Consider the following 22,149-nt stretch of genomic DNA (forward strand, 5'->3'; position numbering starts at 1 on the left):
GTGAGAATCTCCTATGCACTGTCAGAATCTCACTGGCAGGAAAAGCAACAGAGGCTACTGAGACACAGATCTAAAATAACGCCAATTTAAATTACATTTTCAATGTTTTGACAACTGTTTACCGTACTTTCTAGTGAATCAAACAAAAAACCAATCCATTTAGTGGTACAGGCTACAAACAATTCCTCCTACACTTACTGCTTCTGCTAACCTTCTACATAAATTCAACCCACTGTTTACAAAAGTGAAACCTTTTTATTTTGTAAATGGCTCTAGCATTGCATCTTCTGTGAGAAGAACAAATCAGAAAGATATCTGTTGAATAAATAATTTATGCCTTTTCACTGGAAATTATGTTTTTAATCTTGATGAATTCCTGCTTCTGCATGTTTGTAGTAGTACTCAGACAAAACTGTCCTTTATTGTGTTAATAGCAGAACACTCAAACGAATGTGCATTGTATTTCAATCATCAGATAGGGAAATTGCAGTCCCATCTCTCTGGTATGCTTCCACTGTTCCTCAAGACACATGACAAAGGTCTGTAAATGGCAGTACTCAGAAAGGGAAAAGGGATGGTATGTGCTATTCTTATGCACTGAGTGTAACTAAATATAGTACTAATGTTTTTTCTGACTTGTTTGTACAGCTGTAGGAACAAATTTGAAATATGTCTCCTCCCAAATCTTATAAAACATACTGATCATCCACCAAAATGTTAAAAGGCCACGAGACCTCTTTCTCATCATATTTCTCCAATTAAGCTGAACTTTTATTTCTGTGGATCTCAAAAGCAACTTTCTAGAAGAACAGTTTCTTTTCACATCTTAAGTAAATCTGGGGAGAGCAAGTATCAGAGATGGAATCACTCTCTATTGGTGCAACTACTCCTTCCTTCCAGGCACAAGACAGGAAATTTCCTGTACACCAATATAAAGCATTTTTCAGCAAAAGGATGCAGTCAGCTTAGATATTCCTAGTACATACTGCACATGCTACTCAGTAGGTGCCAAACCAAACACACCAGTTTATCTTACTGAACGAATACGACGTTAAAGTCTCCCGAATAACATGGTACAGATAAATCCTTGGCTGCTTCACCGTATCCAGATGGTATCAGGCACCAAATATATTTATTCGGACTTGATCTTTTGAACAGCACAGTCTCCAAAACATGCTTGCTGGAGGATATAAATACATAAGCATTTTCTCCAGTTGCAATTCTCAACTTGAAGTGCCCCTTCCCTCCCTCACTAGCAATGCCAATGTAATTTCTGCATAGCTGTGCTGTGAACTGCATCAGTGAAATGATCCAGTAAAACCAAAACCGCTTGCACACGCAACCTCTGCTCCTGATTCAGTTTCTAAGGTGGTGCCTACAAACAGCTCTAGCTCAGAACCAGAGTTAATCAACTTTGCCACCACGTCAAGTATTTCTCCAATTGCATTCTGAAGGTGTGAGCTACACAAGAACTCTGTTTACTGCCTCAGAAACGCGTCACTCCTTGAAGATCCAACAGACTACACATTACAGCATAAGACAGCTATTTCCTCTTATTTCAACCTGAGGGGATTTTAGGAAACATGCACAGAGCTCTGGTTTTCAAGACTGCCTTCTATCTGATACTACTTATTCATACAATTCACTGTAATGTTCACATGCTTTATATTCCAAAGTAGAAACTGGTGGGTGTCCTTTTGCTACTGTATTTTGAGACATCTGGGCCATGTTTAGAAAGTTTTTACAGTCTAGTTCAGATAAAAATATATATACAAAACTTCTCTTGTGGTTTTCTGTTGTAAGAGACCAGGAGAACTTTTCTGATATCAGAAATACAATTCAAGAGGACAATATTCATTTTTCTCCAGGGGAAAAAACCAACCACTTTCCCCCCCGAGGTTTAATTCCTGGCTTTTTACTTCAAACCGCAAACTCATTTTTTTTCCAAACAACTTAAATTTGTATACAATTTCTTACCTATTCTGCTGCTGTACAACTAAAGACTAGTTTCACTAGATCAAGCATCTCCCACAGCTTGTATACACGTGTCATAAGGAAATTTATGCACTGAAGATAGTACAAGAAGGAATGTTACCGCAACAGCATGGAATAAAAGAAGTCAAAGCAACACTGTGCAGAATTTTTTAAGTATGGGAAATACTAAAGGAAGTGAAAGCAAATTTTAGCCAGATCAAAGAATGTTTTGAAGAAAATCCAAAATACTCCGATAATAAATCTCTGGAAAAAATGCACAGATGAAAATAAGAGGCAAAAAAAGAGCAAGCTGAAAGAATCAAGAACACAGAGGGAAAAACTACAATACCTCATCCCCCATCTGTGGCACAAATGGGCACCGACGAGGAACAGTGTCTGTAATCCACGCTGAAGGCAGCCATTCTTCCAGTGTCAAACCATTTTCTGCCAGTACTCCTACGGCCAGCCTCTGAAGAAAACGCACACAGAAGATTAATATGAATAAGCTAACATTTGAGGAAGCTCTGTATTTTGGGAAGTGTTTTATTAAAATCAACTGCTGTTTCTTAAGTATATTGAATGTAAAAAGCAAACTATTGCCAGCATGAAGATAAATCTTACTTAACTGCTTTCAGTAACACCAAGACCAAAATCATTAATAATCTGAAAAACTAAGTGGGGGTTTTTAGGGTGGTTTTTTTGTTTGTTGGATTTGGGGGTGGTGGTAAGTGCTCTCCTAACAAAGTCTGAATTTATCAACACGCTGGTAACTATGCCTTATGCCCAAAAATAGAAAACAAATATGGCACTCTCTTCAACCAAATGCACGTGGTCAGATAGAAGTCTGTCTAGCTCGCTGGTGAACTGTGGGAAGGTAATAAGAAATAGCCTTTAAACAGAAAATCTTCCCTTGTTACAACTTCACACATTAATTATCAGTTTAAGACACTCTGGAAGCCAAGCCCAAATTCAGTTAATCATCAAGAAGAGACTAGTCCCAGTGAATTTGTCTAATCATTTCTGAAACTCTACTAAATCCTTTAGTAATTAGCTCCATAACCTGATTACATGCTCAGGGGGTTTGGGGTTTTTGTTTGCTTTCAGGGGTGGGGGTGGAATGGGGAAAGGGCTCTTCTTTGAGCTTCATGTCTGTGTCGCCAAGTGTTACATCTCACTGTAACAAAATAAGGAAGGAAATAATTCTGCATTTATTCATTTTTAAATCATTCATAGTTTTATAAAAGTCTTTTTATCATGTCTCCTTCAAATGCTCTCTCTTTTAAAAGTCAGCATCTTTGTGACTGCCCCAAAGAAAAAAGTATTCTGTACCCTTTGGTCTTCCAGGGTGCTCCTTTCTTGCCCTTCTTCACTGCTGTATCATTTTTTAGATTGATTTTTGGTGGAAGAGGATTAGAAATGTAAGCACCATTCAAAATCTCAACAGTCCATGTATTAATAGCGAAGAATGACATTCTTTCTCTACTCCTTTCTAAACTGCAAAGATTCTGTGCCTGGCTAAAAAGATGGTCAAAACTTGGTCAAAAGATGGTCCTCAGTGGAAAGCCCTAATTTGGATTCAAGCTCAGGTATCAGGAGGAACTTTATACTAGTAAGGACTATGAGCTCTCTGCTCAGTAAGGAGGTAGAATCTCCACCACAAGAAACTTCAAAAACACACACCTGTAAGGAATGACAGGTATAATTAATCCTTCCTAGGGGCAGAGAGAAGAGGGATGATTTTCTGATATTCCTTCTAGCCTAATATTTTGTGATTCAAGAAAGGAGCAGGCCATCTTTAAAATTCAGAAGAAATATCTAAGTCTGATATTTTTGCAATCAAAGACCTCCTGCATCTTGATAACTGAGACCAAAATGGATGCAAGTTTCCCAAAACACTCAGTTCAGCTTTAATCTAAGTGGAAATACTAGGCTGCCAGCCAGTCTTATATTTTGTAATAAAGAACTAGAGGTTTCAACTATTAAAAAACCAAAACAGAACACCTGTTTTCCTGATCTTATACCTTCTTCTGGTTTCAGACGGAGTATAAATACCAATATAATACCAGTATTGACACTAGAACCAGTGACCACATATAATAAACAAAAAGTAGCCTGATCAAAGAGTAAAGCCTACCACCTAACATCCCGCACATTGTACCAAAGACTCACAGTCAAGCTGATACTATGCCAATCTGCATATTAAACCAGCTTTTTTGTCAGTCTACCATCTAATGAGGGCTGAAATGATGCAATAATGATCTGAGGACTCCTAATATTATGAACAAACAAAATACAGTTATTTAGTTACTTAGACGATATAGTTGTTTTCCTTGGGTATTGCAAAAATAGAAGCTATGAGCTTGTGAAAGCAATTAGTATCTACCAGAGAGATCACTTCTGGTCTCTGTAAAGAAAGAATGAAGAAACGAAAGTTTTCTGATGTAACACTTAATTAAAAACAAAACATACACCTCCCAAAAAACACAACACATTGAAAGCAAGAAAAGTCACTGAAATTTCCACGTACTGATCTAAACTGGAATGACATTGTTATATTAGAAAGCAAACAAAACAAAAAAAGACAAAACCAAAACCCCGTTCAAGCAAAATTCCCCTTGATGGAAGTACAGTGGCAAGCATAATGCAAATATCATACAGGGTGGAGTTGGTAGAAAAGACAAGACATGGTTGTGCAGACCTAAAAGAAACAGCAACTAAGTGGGGAGACAGTCAGTACAGCTGGAAAATTACAGGCACATGTTAAACCAATACTCAACGCATCCATAGAAAGGAAGTTTCTGGTCTGAGAAAAGATGATATTAAGGACATAAAAAATGTTCCTTAAGTGAAACGTATCATATTTAGAAAGCTTATTATTAGAGCAATCTATCATTTGACTTACAAGAGTCAGTAATTATCAATTATTATGAGTAAAAGTTATTATGTGTTTTCAAGTCAGACAATATTAAGTTCTATACGAAACAATAATTCACCTAATTCTTTCTGAGACAGTAGGAGTGAGCATCCTGTAATATACAAAGAACTTCTAACCTTTTGTTTTCTCTCTTTGGGTTTCCTCTTCTTTGGTGATGTTGATGGTCCATCCTTCTCCTCAATCCCTTTTTTCCTTTCCTTTTTAATTTGCTTCTTTTGTTTTTCAGGTCCTTCTTCATCCTCTGAACTACTTTCTGCTTTCTTTGTTTTAATTTTAGGAATTTTCTTTGGTGGCTGCAAATTGATTCCTGCATCTGCCGTCCAGTCAGAATAATCACTAGAGTACTCACTACGTATGATATACCAAAGAAAAAAAGAAATTAAAAAACAGAAGTTAAAGAGCAATTTGTAGTGCATTGGATTATATAATATAACTCAATACAAGATTAAAGTTAACACTCTAGATAACTACAATACCTTAATAGTTATGATCAGTGCCTAAACCCCTGTATTCTATCTACAATTTAAATGGTAGTAAACTAAAAGCCTTGAGATCATTCAGTCTTGCAAGAAGCTTAACTTCTAGCATCACTGTAAGTAAATCCACTGTTTAGTTTACTCGGTCAATTCAAGATAATACCTGTTAAAGTCTGGTTATTGTTCTTAGGACTTCTGGTTTTGAACAGCTTTGAACAAAAAGTTAACAAAAAGAAAATCTGGTAAAAAAGAAACAAAGGGTATGTTGAAGCTACCTCAATCTCTGCTCTCTAATTTCAAACCAAGGGTCAGCAGAGGCAGTCACGTGGTCAGACAATCAGACTGACAGTCATAGGAAACTGCTACCGCATGCCTGAAGCACGCGTGTGCCTGCAAAGAATAACCCTCCTGCAAAACCAAATCAGAAACAATTCTGCTTCCGGCAAACAAGGATGAAAGCTTCCCTAAATTTTAGTTAGTAATACAGCTGAAAATTAAATCCTGAAAGTTTTCTTTTTCATCTTTTCTTCTAAATGCGCGCAAGTTCCAGTCATTACTCATTAACTGTTTACAGAGAAGATTATTTAAAATTTATCAGCGGAACCTTTCTCTGTAAGGTATACTGTCACTTACCTAGAACTGCCGTCACTGTGCCATGCTCTTTCATCATCTTCTGATGTTCCACCACTGGCAACAACTACTTCCCCTTCCTAACAAACGGGGAGGCGACGCAGGGAAAAAGAAAGCATTTGATTTGGAACTCAAAAAAAGTTATCATACACAGCAATATGACTAAGACTCTTTTAGGCTTTATATGTGTTACAAACATACAGCATTATAAAAGCTTTATGTTGTTAAAAAGGCATTTTAGTTTGCAGATAGTTACTTTACTTTAACTAACTTCATTAAATGAGAAGAAAAAAGAAAGTATCTATGCCTGGACAGACAGGCAGTGTAGAGCAACTTTTTTTAAACATATAGCCAGTGGAGACCTGAGCGCTTCTCAATCTCCATTTAAAAAGGCTATCTTACCTTTTTGAAAATTATTTTCAGCCCTTTTTAATGTAGTATTTCCACATATTTTCAATTAGTATCAAACAAAAACGCAGTACAAACCTTATATACTCTTATTACACATTTCCCCACTGTAGCTACAGAAGTACAGAATGGTTGAGGTTGGAAGGGACCTCTCTGCAGGTCATATTATCCAATCTCCCTGTTCAAGTAGAGCCACCTGGAGCTGGTGAACCATACTGATGCCATATGGGCCATACTGATATGGCTCACAAATACAGGGAAGATTTAACATTGCACACATACTTTGCAAAATGCCCTTACAAATGAGCATTTCTCCCTTTTGTTAGTTACTTTTTAGTCAAAACTAAATACATAGAACAGCATGCAAAAATCTAATTCAACAGCAATTTTTAAAGAGGTAAAAGAAAAAGCACAATGAAAAACATAATCTGAGTTTCCACTAGAAACAGTGTTTAATTAGCTGAAGCAGGAGCTTAACGAGTAGAAAGAACACACAAGATTGCCTCATGAATAAGGATCTTACATCTGAGGAACTGTGTCCATTTTCTAACTCTTCAGGAGGCCTTGCAGTTTCTTCTACTGCATATCTTGTACGGTAGTTGTGCTGATTAGCTTGCTGTTTTCTTGAGTCGCTAGCGTCTAGTAAATGATCATGGGAATGGTTCTGTGAAGACATGAAAGTCAAAACATATTTTTTGAGTATACGTTTTATTAATACCTAGCATTTTCTTTAATAATAGTATTCCAGGAAGCAACCTTTGCAGTAGCAAAAAGAAGTTTCAACACCACAAAATTTGAAACGGGCCACAAGCCCAAAACTAAAGAGCTGCTGAAAAAAACCCACTCCACATGCATAGTTGAATAGAAGCACCAAGCAGTTCAGTATGTTCTGGAAATAATTACAATTTCTTCCCAGATAGAATAGAAAATTCTTATCTCAAATTATTAAAACTCTTCGTTCTCTACAAGGTATGTATCGGTTAACTACTGGTAGGCTGCTCAGAGCTTGTAACAACTCAAATTTACACTAAAAATTGCCAGAGGAAAAGGGATTCTTACAGAGAACTCCAGATTGCGTTCTTTTGCAGCTGAGGGGTCAGATCTGTTAGAAGACAAACTCATACAGTAACACATCCCTTGGCATACAGAGATGACTGTTACCAAGTAAAGGCCTTTAAGTGGTAAGATGACGCTTGGAAAAGTTCAAATGAATGAGTCAATTGGAAAGAATCTGAGTTCTTATGAAGCTTAGAAGAACGAAAGAAGGCTGTAATTAAGAAAGACTTCACACTCCAGCATAAAGAGATTTTGTTCCTCCTGTAGAACATACATTATGCAAACACTTGCTCTCAACACAAAGCGTGTTATATTGTATTAGACCCTGACGCTCAACAAAAAAATCAAGAGCTACGATCTCAATTTCCACAGTTTTGTGCTAACTTTTTTGACATGGATATTTGAACTTCAGCCTAGCTCAGACTCCATGAAATAGTTTCTGGACACATTCCTGGATGCCACGAAAGGACATACACGTCCCCAGTGGTCTCTTTCTTCCATAAAGGAAACCTCAGACATCTAACCTATTAGGTACTGATACGATTGAAAGAACAGTCCCAGAGATGAAGAAAGCAGCACTGGAGCAAGCCACAGAAAGGTACTAATATTATCAGAGCCTTCTAGTAGGGCAGACTGCTTGTACCTATTCCTCTTGGGTTTTTTTCTTTTCTAGGAAAGAGAACTTTCCTGTCATGTATGATGAAAGTTGGTTCATGAGGTTAAATTTTCTCATTGAGGAAAAAAAAACAAAACACTTTTTGGTGAAAAGTGTACCAAAACTTGGCTAAGCAGCAGTAGCTAAGATGTGGCTTTCCTTAGCCACAATAATCTTCCTTAAAATGCAGAACTCTGGTAGCTAGAGCTTTTCTCCTAACCTTCCTGTTACAGATACACACCTTTTCCAGGCATGACTGCAACAGTTCAGTAGGGTAGGCCAGCACACCAACCTGGACGATTGCATTATATTTTTCACCAAAGCACATAGGACCAACACAAATTGGTCTCTGCTGTATTCAGTGAGCACTGTGCTTCTGTTGTTCTGTCCAGTGAATTCAAATCAGGGAAGCTACCACTGACAGCACAGCTAACAGAGAAACTTCTAATGGGACTATTCAGCAATCAGCATTTTAACATTGACCAAAACTTTTGAGACCTGGGGCATTCCTTCTTCTGGATTCAACCTGGCAGCACATACCAGATCTCCTCCAGCTGCTCTGACCTGACCCAGAACAGCTCCGAGACAGCCCTAAGGCTAGTGGCTGTGCCCACCACACAGCCTTCAGTCCCTCAGCCTTCTGGGGCTGCTTGCTTCTTGTCAAGCTCTCAAGATTCACTGCTGAAGCAGAGAGGACATAAAAGCCAATGCTACGGCAACTTCCTTCTGCTACTGAATTGTGACTTCTTTTTTTTCTTTTCCTCTAATAAAGCCCATCTGCCTTTTAGCATCATGAAACACAGTATGAGGAAGCATCGTCAGCAGCATGGAATCACATAAGACCAATAAAACAAACTAGTGAAGTATCCTTTACAATAATGAGGACGCATTTTGCAGAAGTTACATTACAGCCTGATTGTAATGCTCATGTCTTCTCTATAGAAACCTAAAAATTTACATCCTAATTTCTATTCAGAGGTGAGATTTCTTAAACAGTTATTATAAATACAGCTTTTCCCTACTCATACTAAAATTACGGATCCTTGGAAAACTGAAGCGCTTTGCATTACTCTGGTTTTGGAAAGAGTTGTTCTCTTTTGGCAGTTCAATGCCTGAGTGAAAAAAAACAAACTCCAATTCCTGTCCCCCCTGAAATCATTCCTTCATGGAAGCAAGTAACAGCACCATATAAACATTGGGCCACAGTGATGCCAAAGGGTAACAAACTGCTTTGGGAAAGATGCAGTGCCAAAGCAACAACAGAGGGGGAAAAAAAACAACACAAAACAAAACAGAAAACAAAACCACAAGTAGTTATCCATAAGTAAGAGAATAACTGAAATTGAAGGGACCTCTGGATGTCATGCCTAAGCAACAACAGAGGGGAAAAAAAACAACACAAAACAGAAAACAAAAACACAAGTAGTTTTCCATAAGTAAGAGAATGACTGAAATTGAAGGGACCTCTGGATGTCACCTTGTCTCAAGCAGAGACCAGAAAAGCGCCCATAAGGTATACATTTTCCACATCTTGCCAAAAAGTGTATTTTAACATCACTCCTATTCAACACAGCTTTGCCAAAATCTGATGAGAAGCTGCAGCTCAGGCAGATCTTTATTCATTTGGGGGAGGGGTTAGGTTGAGTGTGAAGGTTTAACTAAAAAGATAAAGCATTACAAGCTTTTTCTGACAAAATGGAATCTTATCACCAAGATTTTCAACAACAATTGAGGAAACACAGCTGATGGTCTTCCCCCCGCCCCCCACCTCCCCACTATAGATCCAAAAGAAAGAGCCTGAAATTGGACTCCAAATTCTAACTCCCCAGTTCAAGAAAGACAGGGAACTACTGGGGAAAGTCCAGCAGAGGGCTATGAAGATGATCAAGGGAATGGAGCATCTCTTACGAGGAAAGGCTGAGAGACCTGGAACTGTTTAGCCTGGAGAAGACTGACAGTGGATCTCAACACTTACAAGTATCTAAAGGGTGGGTGTCAGTATTTCTTCCCCAGCAGCATCTATTCTTTCTCTGAAAATGATTCCTCCTTCCTTAAGACAACAGGAATTAACCTCTAATAGAAGGTTAAACAGGGGCAGGGCACAAGCGTATGTCCAGTATCAGAATCTCAACATCAAACAGACTCTCACAGCCTCTTGAAGACAAAGAAAAGGAACTTCCACTTTTTTGTCTGCATATACTTTTCACAACAGTATGTTTGAAATGGTACACTGAAAAAAAATCAATTTGTCAATTAGCTTACATAACTGCTTTCATTCTTGACTAGATGCACTATTTAAACTGTTCAACCCAAAATTTATCCTTATTGAATTTCAGTTCTTGTTTTTCTGGAAAGGGATACTTTTGCATTACCAAGGTCATTAATATATACCTTTGTTCAAGTTTAACATTCTTCAATGACCATGAGTTCTCCCCAGATGATAAATACAATGAATTGCCCAAGCTGTTAGTGCATAAAGCAGTTGTATTTCACAGAATGGGTGAGGCTGGAAGGGACCTCTGGAGGTCATCTTGTCCAAAGCGCCCCTGCTGAAGCAGGGCCACCTAGAGCCAGTTGCCCAGGACTGTGTCCAGACAACTTCTGAGCATCTCCAAGGTTGGAGACTCCACAGACCTTCCGAGCAGCCTGTGCCAGCGCTCAGTCACCCTCACAGTGAAATGCTTCCTTACGTTCAGGCAAAACCTCCTTTGCTTCAGCAGTCTGTGCCCGCTGCCTCTTGTCCTGCCGTTTTCTCTTTGGCTAAAAAGCATCCTTCCATATTCTCCTCAAGTCTGGATCAGCACTTGTCATTACTTAGTTTTCACTCTTACCACATCACATTCATGTAAGAAATTAGCGAGAACCGTAACAAACATCAAGCACTAAGTACTACTCTTTGCAGTTTTAGATTATTTCAGATTATTTTCCTCTTAACATCTTTAGGGTTTAAATTAGGGTTTAAATGATATTTTCGTTGGAAAAATTACTACTTTTAAGGAACACAACTAAGCTACCTTCAGCAAAATAACACACAAATTACTCCTCACTGGTTTCTGTTAGTTTACAATACAGTCATTTGCACCTGTCACAACAGAGGCCTATGCTTACTTGAAATTTCTGTTTATGATTTCCACTTAATGGTAATTAGAAAAAGATAATTTTTTTTTTGGCATTTTTTTTTTTACTAGGACATACATTACACCAACCCTGTAGCACACAGAAATTTCACACTTTAATATTTATTAAAATGCTCTGTAATCCCAGTGGTTAAATGAACTAATAGTCCAATTACTTGGACTGGGAGCGTTTTTTACCCAAGCACACTATACAGTTGATACAAAAATTAGTATTTCCTACTGGTATGAATACAACTGAATTTGCATATGAGGACAATGTTTTAATACAAGCCCTGTTTACTCTGTTCCCCGACCAGCTGACAGTGCTGTAGAATGACACACTTTCTAGAATTCTTGATACTGTAATTCTTAGGTCTGTAGATTACTAGAAGGTAACGTTTTCCCCTTCATTTTGTTTGAGGTGTTCCCCATCTCCTCTAGATCACAAATTCTCTCATTAAACCCTTAAGAATTCACTATGCAACACAAAAGGACTGTAGTCTCGCAACACTACTGTAATATAAATTACAAGGTATCAGTATCAAAACCTACTGCATGCATTCAAAGAAAGGCAAGATTTACCCAGCACTTTCTGGTTCTATCTTAAACCTAACACAGTTTGTATTTAAAGCGACACAAGTCACTGTAAAGAAGCGCAACAGAAGAGCTGCTATAATTAAGTTACTAATTTCTAGTAAAAAAACCCAAAAACCTAAAAATGTCACACAGCAGTGTTTGGAGCACAGTCGGTCTTGCTTCTCTTCACAGGCATTTGTTTCATTTTATTATGGACACTACAGAAGATGACAATTCCAATCCACCATTCCTACTGATCAGACACCACTGAGCAAAAGCGATGCTTGTGCCAACCACAAGCAACAACAACAAAAATCGCTATAATCTGAGCATTTTATTAACTTGGGAGACTCAATCATTTGGGATTAAGCACCCTTTTCTGCTTGCAAATTTGCTTATATAAAGCCCATTTGATATCTACTAATTTCTGAGTACCTCTGCAATTTATCTCAAGGGATTTAAATTAGTGTATTTCTCAACAACCCAAGTCCTCCAAAGAGAGACACATTTAACAAAGAATAAACTATGGAAGAATTTTGAGTTTTTTGTCCCCAAATGCCATTAAAAAGTGTCCTGTAGGCTTTAAGAGGGATTTATTTAAATGTTCTGAAAGTGTTACTGAATTCAGCAGTAATGTCTATACGGAAAATTTACTGGCATACTCAAGTGCAGAGACCATGACTGTCTGCTTTTTGCTGTATTTCCTCAGGACAAAGGCAGGAAGTGACTAAAGGATTTACCACATTATGTCTCCCTCACATTCTGGGCAACAGAATCCAGATCACAGACCCTCTAGGGACTGAGATAAATGAAGGGCACGTTTTTCTCTGGGTGAATCTATGAAACTGAAGAAAGGTTTTCCTAAGATAGCTTTTGATCTGAAGGATTTTAAGGGCATAAATACTCACAACAAAAATAAGGGGCTCAAAAGGATCCAGTGCTACCTTCAAAGTCTGGAGACTAAAAGATGCCTCCTCTGAGAAAGGATTTTCAAAACCACCCGCATTAAGTTTCTTTGAGACAAAGATGTAATAAAAGTAATTGCTGAAACCAAAATCCTAGACCAGCTAGCCTACTCTTCTATTTTTATGTCCTAGTGGTATTTTAGGAAAATTGTAACCCAATTAGAAATTTAAGGGCAAGTTGGAAGGAATTCACATTATCAGGAAGGATCATTTGACTAGGCTGTAGTTGAAGGAAAAAAAAAAAAAAGAAACCCTTGAGCAGTGCAATCGTTTAATTAAACTAAAAGAAAGTCTATAATTCAGCATCAGAATACGTCACCTCAAGGCAAGAAATAACTGTTAAAATCTAAATTTGTGAGACCCATTTTCTACTACTCCCAAGAGAAAAACAGGAGTTACCAAGAATTCTGATGTCTTTGTATTTCATTTATGAGGCCTGCCATGGCCACCTCCAAAATCATAAGAGGCACAGAGCTTCTTTCCCCTATATACAAAACCTGGAGATACACTGAAAAAAAAACTTGGTTGTTTTATCTCGGGCAAGCACACTTAATGTTGGTGACTACATCACTGAAACTGTTGGTCCCGTTTCTTAACACGGCAATGCACAAAATTTTAATACAAGATATACATTGAAGAAAAATTTAAGGAATTCAATAAAAAAATTAAAATTATTAGGGGACTGTTTGGGGGTGGGACAGCATTCACCTCACTTGTTTTGAAAGCTTTGGCTTCTATTTTCATACTCAACTGAAGTAAACTTAACACTCAAATTTAGTGTCAAGTAGAAATTTGCATCCCAAACTCACTCTTTCTACTGCATATAAAATGTCCTTTTCTCACCAAGTGTGTAATAAACAGCACAGGCATTAACTATGGTACTCTGATAACGTGTATACTTGTTCTTAATATTTCCTTTCTTCATTTTTCCACCTTGAACCCTGTAGTGATTTTTACTTTTCAATGGACAATTTGCAGGCATCTTGAAGGCTTGTGTTTTATGAAGCCTTTTGATTAAGCATGAAAGTCTTACCTAGAATAAGCATACTACAAAACCCAAAGCATGGGTTCTCCTTTACAGTTGCTTAAAATTTACTTTATTACAAAATAGTTGGTAATTTAGCTAGAAAAGCACAGATAAGCATGTGAGATACAGATAAAACTGATCTCTAACAACAAACCAAAATTATTTTTGTATATATAGAATAACCCTCACATTTTCTTACCAGCATAAAGGCATAAACTTTTTCACAAGCTATACGAAAACATCAAGTCAGTTATGACAATTTCTTTTTTAATACAACCCATTCCCTTCTATTTCATTTATCCTGTTTTCCTCTTTTCTGAAAAGTACATCCCAGCTCTAGAAAAAAGCATGACTTGCTGAGAAATGTAAATTTATGTGACCTGACACATAAATTTTATGCTTCCTACTGCAATAAGGTACAAGTGACTATTTACCTTAGAGAAAGTTGGTATTTTGTTTTCTCTTTGAATGTGACTTGTTACATGTTTTCTTTTCTCTTCTGATCGATACACCCTTACTTCTTCTTCTCCCTTTGCTGTTCTCCATTCTTCCTGCCTACTGAAGAAAGAAAATTGAGACATTAACTTTAAAGTAGAATACAACTGAGAGGATCTATTCCAAATCAAGGAACAAACGTTCAAGATTTATAACATTCTTTAAACAGCAGTTCTCTCTTTACACTGAGAATATGGCTTCAAAGTTACCCTTTCTGAACAAAATCAGATTCCAATCTTATTTCAAAAAGCTAGAGCACTTGATGTTTGATTGTGGCTAGGAGGAGTTTTTTTTACTTATTGACGTTAGTATTCAACATAAAAGTTAATTACTGAACAAAACAAAGTTCCAGTTTGGAAATCAAAATTCACCTCAGGGACCTATGGGATTAGCCAGTGTCCCAGCCATAAAATACCACATAATGGCAAGAACAAATGGAGTTTAAAAATACTGTAATCTTATGCTACAAGTCAGAAAACACTGAGGCAGATAGATCTCATTGCATATACATGTTAAATTACTCTGTCAATTGTTAAATGGTCAATTCCCATTCACAATACTTCTATTATTTCAAGATTTTTCAAGCAATACACAAACAACTCATTTCAAACTGAAACTGATTTCATAAGAAATACGAGACCATAGAACAGATAAATACTACAGAAATAGTTCTATGACAACATGAATTCCAAAACTGTTCAACTTAATTAAGTTCACCAAATTAAAATGCACTGCAAACTTGGCCTATGTTTACCTGGCCACACCAGAAGACAGTTCAGGCACTACAACCCTTCGACTCCAAGCCACAAGGTCCCGCTCAGTGGCTATTTCACTTCTTGGTGCATTGCTATGCATCTGACGCACACCTTCAATTTGTCCACTACGTCTTAATCCTATATTTGGTGGTGAATGTACTTCTGAGGTAGAACTTACAGATCCTAAAAAGTCAAAAAGTGATAGTTGTACTTGATCTGAAATTTTAAGGGAAGCATTTAAAAAGAAAAACTCAAAGAGAAAGGAAAAAAGAATTCATCTATTACTTCAAAAGAAAATCAAATATTAACTGAAATATAACTATTTCAGCAATTATAGTCACAAAACACATTTAAACAGCTACTGGGCTGCAGTGCTCTGTTTAAAAATTCACATTGAAAAGGAGCAGATGTATCAATAATCTCAAGTGAAGCATATGTTTGCTTGGTTTGCTTTTCTTTAAAAATGCTTTTGAAAACATTTATGAGAAGCTATTGCACTCTAGATCTGTACTATAAAACAGTGAGTTATCTCACTGAAACAGTGTATTCCTTAAGCAGTCTTTTACCTTCAAAAAAAAAAAACGAAGCCACAACACTGGAAATTATTAGGAATCCAAGCTGTAAAATCTGCAGACAAGAAATTTAAACGATCAAAACATAAAACCAAACCAAAACCACACGCACATGCAAGATCCTTCAAACACCTACACCGCAGCGAAATTTCAACATTTTTCCACATCTTTCCACACACAAGCTATTCTTGCTTTCTCAGGTGGATTGTTAACCATGATTTTTTAAGTGTTGAAAACTACCATGTAATCTCGTGCAAGACACAGAAACATGGAACAGCTGCACTGAAAAGCAAACAGATCTTTCCTCTTTTCTCCCTCCTGTCTCTTTAAGACAATTCAGATTTCAATCAAGTAGATGGTCAATTCTAGATTAAATAGGAAGGTAGTTAATTCTAAGGGAATGCAGTTGCTGCAAGTTCTCCAAGTGAGCAGACAATAACTTTAAGAAAGAAAAATTTGTAATGTTAAGAATCCTGAGATTTTGCAGAAAGGTAAAAAAAGATGGGAAAGCTGTATTATTTTCTGTGGCTGCATACCTCCTTTCTAGTAGTTCAACAAAATGCACAAATCATGCACAATGTGATTTACATTTTCCAACTCTCAGCTGTTTCAACAGAAAAGCCACAACACCCATCACCCAGTAATCTACCTCTGCTTATCCGGCTGGTAGTACTGGTTCCTGCCTCCCCAGAACGTCTCTGGTCTTGTTCTTGCTGAAGTCTTTGAATCATGCTATCCAACGGACTAACTTCTTGATTTGCTTGTTGACTAAGAACTTGATTCAATCCTGTGAAGTAAAATACAAAAGAGAACAGCACACAAATGTTGATTTGAAGAAAAAAATGTTACAAACAGCTCATCTAAGTTTTAGCTTTGAAACTTACAAGTACAGCATATAATCACATGTGTAAGTATGGGCTAATGCATGTTTTTGTAACAGCCTTTTTTTTTTTTTTTAAACAGGACAACTTTTTTCTTAATATATTGAGAGCATTATATTTTCTAGAGCAGGGTCAAGATGATCATATGCTATTTGTAATAAAAGTTTAAATTTGATCACGTGCCAGAAAGTCACAGAAACTTAATACAACTGCTGTTTGTCAGCTCAGTCAATGTAAATTGCTCAAATGCATGCTCAGCCTGCCTCAACTGCATTACAAAACACTTTAGTATAAGCTTAAATGAAAGAACTACATCAAGAAGGTCTAACTGAATTTAAAAAATAATTATTTATACTGGAGAACACCAAGCAGTAAAAATGCTTGACTGAGCTCCACACAGGCATAAAGTTGACACAGGTAAAGCAATGCTAATTTTCTTTGGTATGCAGAAGAGCCAAGAAACCTCCTTTTTGGTAGGTCTCTTGAATAAAAGACAAGAAATAGTTCTCACAGTATTATCACCTTGTAATCACTTCTAGTTTTGCACAGCAAGCAAAATACATAGCATGTAAGCATAAACAACACAAAACCTCTTTTCATACTCACAATGGTCAGAAAATAATTAGAGAGGTATGGAGAAAAAGGCAAGGGTTACAGTACTGATTTGAAAGGGATACCTCCACATGGAATAGTTAGATGGTGGAGTGGAATGGTAGGAAGCTCCGATCAAGAGAAGCAGAACTTGCAAAACTTTGTAATGAGGGATGACAATGTTCAAAGAAATAAGCTACAGAAACTATTTTCCCAGCATGATTCCAAAGAGATATCATAGTATAAACTGCACTTTGCAAGATCAAAGACAAGATATTACAGTAATTGTGCTATGAAATGAAGAGCTTTGATTATGTGGCTACACACAAGCAGCCATCTCTTAATACACATGATGGTATGTAGAAAGAACTTAAGTATTTAAGACCGTGCTCTCAGAGTTTCAAGGTTATTGTAGTTGAAGGCAACCTCCCTAAAGCAGCAAAAGCTTGGAATCATGGAATGAGTTCTGGTATAATCACAGTTGGATGTTTTCTGACTCACACAGTGAGAAAGTCATATTTATTTGGTGATCTCATGAGCAGACACACTGTCTACTGAGAACAGTGGGAAATACTACTAATAACCCAAGAATGATTTTAAATAAAGAAACTGCTACCTAAACAAAATGAATGTTTTTATGTATCTAGCTTGTGAGATTTTGCCTTCACAGGTAACAGCAAGCTTCTTTTAAAAAAGCAAGTAATAAAGACACTGCTATATGTCTGACTTTTTCAAAACATGTGGTTTAAAGAAGCTTCACATACATCTAAGCAGTAAATCAAGCATGACTATCTGAATTTCCCCTACTCTTATAAGCCCCTACGGAAAACTTGACAAGAAATAGACTGTCAGTGCTCTGAGGGAGATCCATCAAATCCCACAACAAATTTTCAGAAAGAAGTGGAGCTTGCTTAGCGGAAGGGAACATATAAACCACATGAACATAGCTTAGCTCTACATAGGACTGCATATATTGTTGCTAAATTGTTAAGAGGTAGAAAAATGTCTTCCATCTCTCCAAAATCTCCAGCTGTCAGCCTGGTTGATGGCTCCCTGCTATTAAACAAAATGCTATGGACATCATCTTCCTATAAGCATTCATGTATCATGCAACCACACCATCAGATTTAATATTATTGGGTCTGTGTGCAGAGTCTGACTTTTTTCAAGATACTATATTGGAGAATGTGCCCAGGACATTTTCAAATTTGGAGAGTTTCAGAATGTCCTGGATCCATGCTGTAACTTAACAACGAAGTAAAACTGCATCTTTTCTTGGAAATCCAATTTAGCTTCAAAGCCACTAGCTAAAAAGATGACAAAACATGGCATATATCCACCAGAAAGGATTTCTTCCTTCTTACAGTTGCTTCTCAGGTAGCATTTCTTCCTATAATTTTGGAGGAAATATGGAATTTCTCCTTAAAAATTATTATTAAAGTATTCATTGGCTTGTAATCCTCAGGTCTACAAATAAGAATCTACAAATAAGAGATCTTTTGATAACACCACTGTCAGTTAGCCTTCCTGGAATGTCTGACACACCACAGGCTTAAGTATGGTGTATATATAAGCCACTATTTACAGGCACAGTCAGTATTCCCATATTTTCAAGAATATCCAAATCCTTAGCCACGCTTATCTTAAAACATTTAAAGCTACTTTCACCAGTCACCATTTGCTTATTAATACTATTATTGAACTAGTGACACACAACAAGTAGGCACCGTTTTTACATCCCCACCCATGCGGACCACACTTAGGCAGTTTCCAACACCCAGCCACTGACCCAAAATATGCACGTTCCTCCCGTGTTGTGTGCACGGAGAATACAACTTTGGAGGAACTTCCTAGATTTTGTATCCTTATCAAGCCTTCAGAGTTCTCTAACCAAACCATCAAAGCTGAAGTTGAAAGACTGCCTTCATGTAAAGAGGAAGATGATTTTGCATGTGTCAGGTGTCCTCTCATTTTTCTCTTCTTGTAGGTGTTACCTGTTCCAACTGATCTGTGGAAAATCAGTCTATTTCCTAGATTTTGTGAAATAGGAAATCTTACCCCAAAGAGATCAGCCGAAAGCTCACTCAGCATCATACACTGTTCCAATAATGAAATCAGCTCCAATCTAACAGGTACTGTAGCATCAACTAGTACTGACTTGAATGATGGCAATACTGTAAGTGAAACTGTCACAAGCAATCAGTGCCGAGGACACTGCAATTCTTCCACCCTATGTAAACTACTGTGCCCAGAAACAAAGAAAAAGGACGAAGTGAAAGGGAAAGTGTAGAACTCCTGGAGGTAACTAGATAGGCTACTGTGTACTGAATTTAAATTTTCCATACCTGAAGATGTCACTCCCATCTGAGGAATAAGCTGTTCCTCCCTGCAGTTCTCACGACCAGGAACTAGCCTCTGATACCTTGCAGGATGAGGGTTGCCATCCACATCAACCAAAAATGGGGGAGGCATAAGGTGTGGAGCCTGCTGTGTCTGTTCATCCAGGACAAAGTTGTTGGCATCACGGATAAGGGGCCGATAATCACTATGAAAGAACATCTGATCTGCTATCTGTAAACAAAGTCATTTTGTAATTTTTTTAAAGAACCTATTAAAAAAAGCATACAGAAGATAACTGCCAGAATTATTTTTAACAGTGTTACTCATGGTCACTTTTGCAAAAACAAGGTTATAAGCTGATCTGTTTATCTCAGCTTAAAGGGGAAAGTTTAATGACTCCATGACTATTTTTTACCCCAGTACTCCTTTTCTAGATTATACTCCAAGGAGAATAAAGCACACATGAGGATGGGGAGTATTTAAAGAACAGGGGAATGGGGCAGTATTTAACTATTGCAAGATATTTGACAGAACATAGCATGGACATATTAAATAGGTTGCAAATTTTCTTCTATGGTCTGGATAATGAAAACTGTGTCACAGACTTACGAGCTATGGCGTAGGAAGAGGAGGAATAGGAATATTTATAACATCACGTCATTGCCAAATATTTAAGCACCAGCAGCCAAACATATGTATTCTTATTATAATGCTAGATATGTTAAAAAAGTTCCAGTAGATAAAATAAAGATAATGTAAAGTTGAATTCTTTACGCTCAAAGTTTTCTTTTTTATTTCAGTCCACCTGGTCATAACTTATTCTTGATGACTTTCCACAGACACTCAAGACTGAGGAATTCTTTTGTCCAAATAGTACGTAAAAAGGCTTATGCTCCATCCTTCGCTAGCACGTGCATCTCTATCGTTCAATCAGAAAGATATTGAACCACAAGGAGAAAAAAGAGAACAGAAGACAAGCTGACGCATATACTACACATCATAACACTACCTACTGGCAAGCAAACCCCTTGGCAGCTCATGTACTCTGTTTAACTTTGAACAAGAAAACTAAAATCATAAAATCATCATTCACACAAATTAGGTTTCCAGTGCAGCATAAAAATGATTAAGTAATTGACTCAAGGCATAGAGATCTCAAAAAAATCTTGTCTTAGATGTTAAAGACGGATATTTGAGCACAGACAGAGGAATGCCTGAGTTGTCACAAAATATAACAGTTTCCAGTAACCTGTAGAAATCAATAAGGCAGAGGTTGTAGTGTCTACTCAGAGATCTGGTCTCCCTATGACAAAGTTGTTCTGTCCTGGACATAAGAAGACCAAGAAGGAAAGATGATGACAAACATCCATCAACTGCAGCATCAGAAAGTGCCTACATGCATCCGCATAAGGTGGATTAAAAAAAAAAATTTAAAAAAAATAAATCATAGGAATCACGGGATGTGGACCCCACAAACATTCAGAAAAGTAACAACGGGAAGAAAAAGGAAAACATGCACAGCAAGATGCAAAGGCGAAGAATTTACTTCAGTGATTCAAAAGGTTACCCTTACAAAGTACGTATGGACAAGATGACATCCCACTACAGTAACAAGCCCTGACTGGATGAAATCTTGTTGCGAGATTCTCTGTTAAGTTAACAGAGGCTGAATGAGAAAGATGTAACTACTTTAATGTGTCTGACTGACAGAATCAAGGCCTGCTTAACAACTTTGTTCCTTCAGCTCAAATAGCTCAATAAGATAAAGAAAGGTCCTCTAGGAAGACTTACAATTTTTCCTAGACTCACGATAGAAGAGTATCCAGTACTTTCACCTAGTGTAAATCTTCCTATTAAGTACTTCCCACATTGAGAAAGAAGAAATTCCAATGGCACAGTCATACAGACCGTGAGCTTTAATGTACTGTGATTTGCTGTACAGTGCTGTCTGCACTGCAGATTTTGTAAGCAAGGGGAAGATCTGAAAATCCTTCCTTAAACTCAGTCACCTCTACCTTTTGCCTCTGGTGCAAGATCACGAGGGACTTCTTTGCAATTATTCTTCTGCATACCCTGTACTGCAATCAAGTAGGGTAAACAACAATTTTCTACTCCACGAGGTAAGAATGTCATTCATGAAGAACCCAGGCTCAGACCAACTCTCAGGTAGAACACTGGAATGTCCCTACTGGAACCCGGGCCAACAGACTTATCCTCAGCTACTCCAAGTCCTGACAGAAGAATTAGATGTTATAGAGAATCTTAGATGACTATGTTCAGCAGACAACCAGCTAAAAATATTAACAATCAGACCTATTGCTTGATATACTATTAGAGATCAAATTCATGACAAAAAGAAGATACTACGCCACTATTAGGAGATACAAGTCGTCTGTACATATGGCTTCACAAACCCAGCTTGGGTTTGAGTGTAAAAGCTTTCCACAACGTCTGAGTTCTACAAGTAGATTCTCCTTCAGTAACTACACTACCCATTCGGAATGCTCAGCTTCTCCAAATGGGCACACCCACACAAACGCAGAGATTTTCCCCACTTTCCATCAATCCACCACAGAGGAGCTGTCAGCTTGCAATGAAGAACTGCCCAAACCACCGTCTACAGAACAAAAGCCTTAGAAAGCTCAGAGATCTAGTCCAAGCTAAGATTAAAAGAAAAGTACCTTATGCTTTAGGCAT

The 22,149-nt window shown here is 37.5% G+C and overlaps 1 protein-coding gene across 1 annotated transcript in view; it reads right to left on the reverse strand.

Annotated features, from left to right (window-relative positions):
* PHIP (pleckstrin homology domain interacting protein) overlaps positions 1-22,149 on the reverse strand; it is a 119,092-nt gene that overhangs the window by 25,058 nt on the left and 71,885 nt on the right. Inside the window, exons 13-20 of the mRNA XM_009887458.1 lie at positions 19,458-19,683; positions 16,290-16,427; positions 15,068-15,251; positions 14,253-14,376; positions 6,947-7,087; positions 6,019-6,095; positions 5,026-5,257; positions 2,324-2,443 (exon numbers count right to left, since the gene is read on the reverse strand). Of these exons, the coding sequence (XP_009885760.1) occupies positions 2,324-2,443; positions 5,026-5,257; positions 6,019-6,095; positions 6,947-7,087; positions 14,253-14,376; positions 15,068-15,251; positions 16,290-16,427; positions 19,458-19,683 (1,242 nt within the window). The remainder of the gene's footprint in view (positions 1-2,323; positions 2,444-5,025; positions 5,258-6,018; positions 6,096-6,946; positions 7,088-14,252; positions 14,377-15,067; positions 15,252-16,289; positions 16,428-19,457; positions 19,684-22,149) is intronic.

Source organism: Charadrius vociferus, unplaced genomic scaffold (genome assembly GCF_000708025.1).
Source record: "Charadrius vociferus isolate BGI_N301 unplaced genomic scaffold, ASM70802v2 scaffold185, whole genome shotgun sequence".
In the NCBI taxonomy this organism is placed as follows: domain Eukaryota; kingdom Metazoa; phylum Chordata; class Aves; order Charadriiformes; family Charadriidae; genus Charadrius; species Charadrius vociferus.